Genomic DNA, 1429 nt, shown 5'->3' with positions numbered 1-1429 from the left:
CTCCCCCAGACGCGCCCTCAAGCGTCAGCCATGCTTCAGCATTTGTGTCAGCCTGATAGGTCGACGACTTCATTGGCGGAAGCAAAAAGATGAAGCCTTGGATTAGGATGTTCTGATGTGATATTGGTGGAGTCCCTGCTTAGCGACGCCCACCTCACCGCTGTTCTAGGGAAACACTATAAGAATCACTAAACACTGGTCGCCCTCAGTCCTTCCTGGGTGCCTCCTCGTAGGACACCAGTCTCCTCCTCTGCTATCGCCATGGCCTCGGCCAAGGCAAAACGGACTTCGTTCCTCCTGCTCTTGCTGCACATCTTCACTGCGAACCCTTTCGAAATTCAGAAAGGTTAGTCCGGCGATCTTAATCAGTCATTGGCCAGACACAGTTTTAAAAAAAAGCGGAGAGGACCTCACTAATTTGAGTACTCTGTTTTCACAGACTGCATCGTTTCTTCCCAAATAGCGGAGAGCGATGTCCTGTTCGACACCCTGGAATTCCTGGCCCTCATACCCGACGAACCGACACAGATTCGAGTTCGCATCTCTTGCACCGACGACAAGTACCATTACATCGAGTGGAATTCTAAAAGGATAAATGTGACGACGACGAGCACTTACGGCCCTTACGCCGTTCCCGACAGCAGCAGCACCTGGATGAGGTTCACGCTTGGCTATGTGGGAAATCTGACGCTCCTCGACGGCAGACGTCGGCCCTGGCTGCCAGGCAACATTCCCTTCGAGTGTCCCGTGTCCAAAGTGGAGCTTTCGGGAAGCAGTTTCGCTCGGATGTGTCCCACAAGCACGCCCGTGTGGAAGATAGAAGGCAAGGGCGGTGTCGATATTCCTCTGCAAGTGGACGACGAAACACCAGAGAATCTTACGCTGTTCTCCACGACCATCTTCCGACCCGTCTTCAGTGTTGACGATTCAGAATTCCACTTGGGGATGAGTGGAGAGAGTCTGATGGCAGGGAGACACCACGGGCCTCTGTCTGGGGGCATCAACCATCGCCTTGTCTTGAAAACATACAAGGAAAACGGCAGTACGATGTTTCAGGTACTCAATCGAGCTCTTTGAGTGATCTTATCATATCATAAAAATATACTCGTGGTGTTTGATATCTTCACATAATTCGTAATGGAAGAATCATTCCCATCTTTAGGTGTTCAGTGCTGGTCTTCCCATACACACGGAGAGTCTCAAAGAAGTCCCAAAGAGAATGCGTGTTCAGAGTCAGAACGGTCGCAGATTTGTTCTGGTACAGTCATGGCCCACAGGAAAGGCAGGAAAACCTCATCATGACAATAATAAACAATGCAGCACAGTGGGTAAGAACTTTGTTTGATAATATTCTAATTTTTCTTTTCCTATTTGGTGTACCAAGAGATCTGGATGTTATGTATACAATCGCATTTTGAAAAAAAAATCT

The 1429-nt window shown here is 48.9% G+C and overlaps 1 protein-coding gene across 1 annotated transcript in view; it reads left to right on the top strand.

Annotated features, from left to right (window-relative positions):
* The first annotated feature begins 44 nt into the window (after nucleotides 1–44).
* LOC119586397 overlaps nucleotides 45–1429 on the top strand; it is a 2713-nt gene continuing 1328 nt past the window's right edge. Inside the window, exons 1-3 of the mRNA XM_037935119.1 lie at nucleotides 45–346; nucleotides 440–1056; nucleotides 1163–1328. Of these exons, the coding sequence (XP_037791047.1) occupies nucleotides 262–346; nucleotides 440–1056; nucleotides 1163–1328 (868 nt within the window). The 5' untranslated portion in view covers nucleotides 45–261. The remainder of the gene's footprint in view (nucleotides 347–439; nucleotides 1057–1162; nucleotides 1329–1429) is intronic.

Source organism: Penaeus monodon, chromosome 21, assembly GCF_015228065.2.
Source record: "Penaeus monodon isolate SGIC_2016 chromosome 21, NSTDA_Pmon_1, whole genome shotgun sequence".
NCBI lineage: Eukaryota > Metazoa > Arthropoda > Malacostraca > Decapoda > Penaeidae > Penaeus > Penaeus monodon.
The sequence above is the reverse complement of the archived record's forward strand: the minus strand, read 5'-3'. Positions and strand labels throughout refer to the sequence as shown.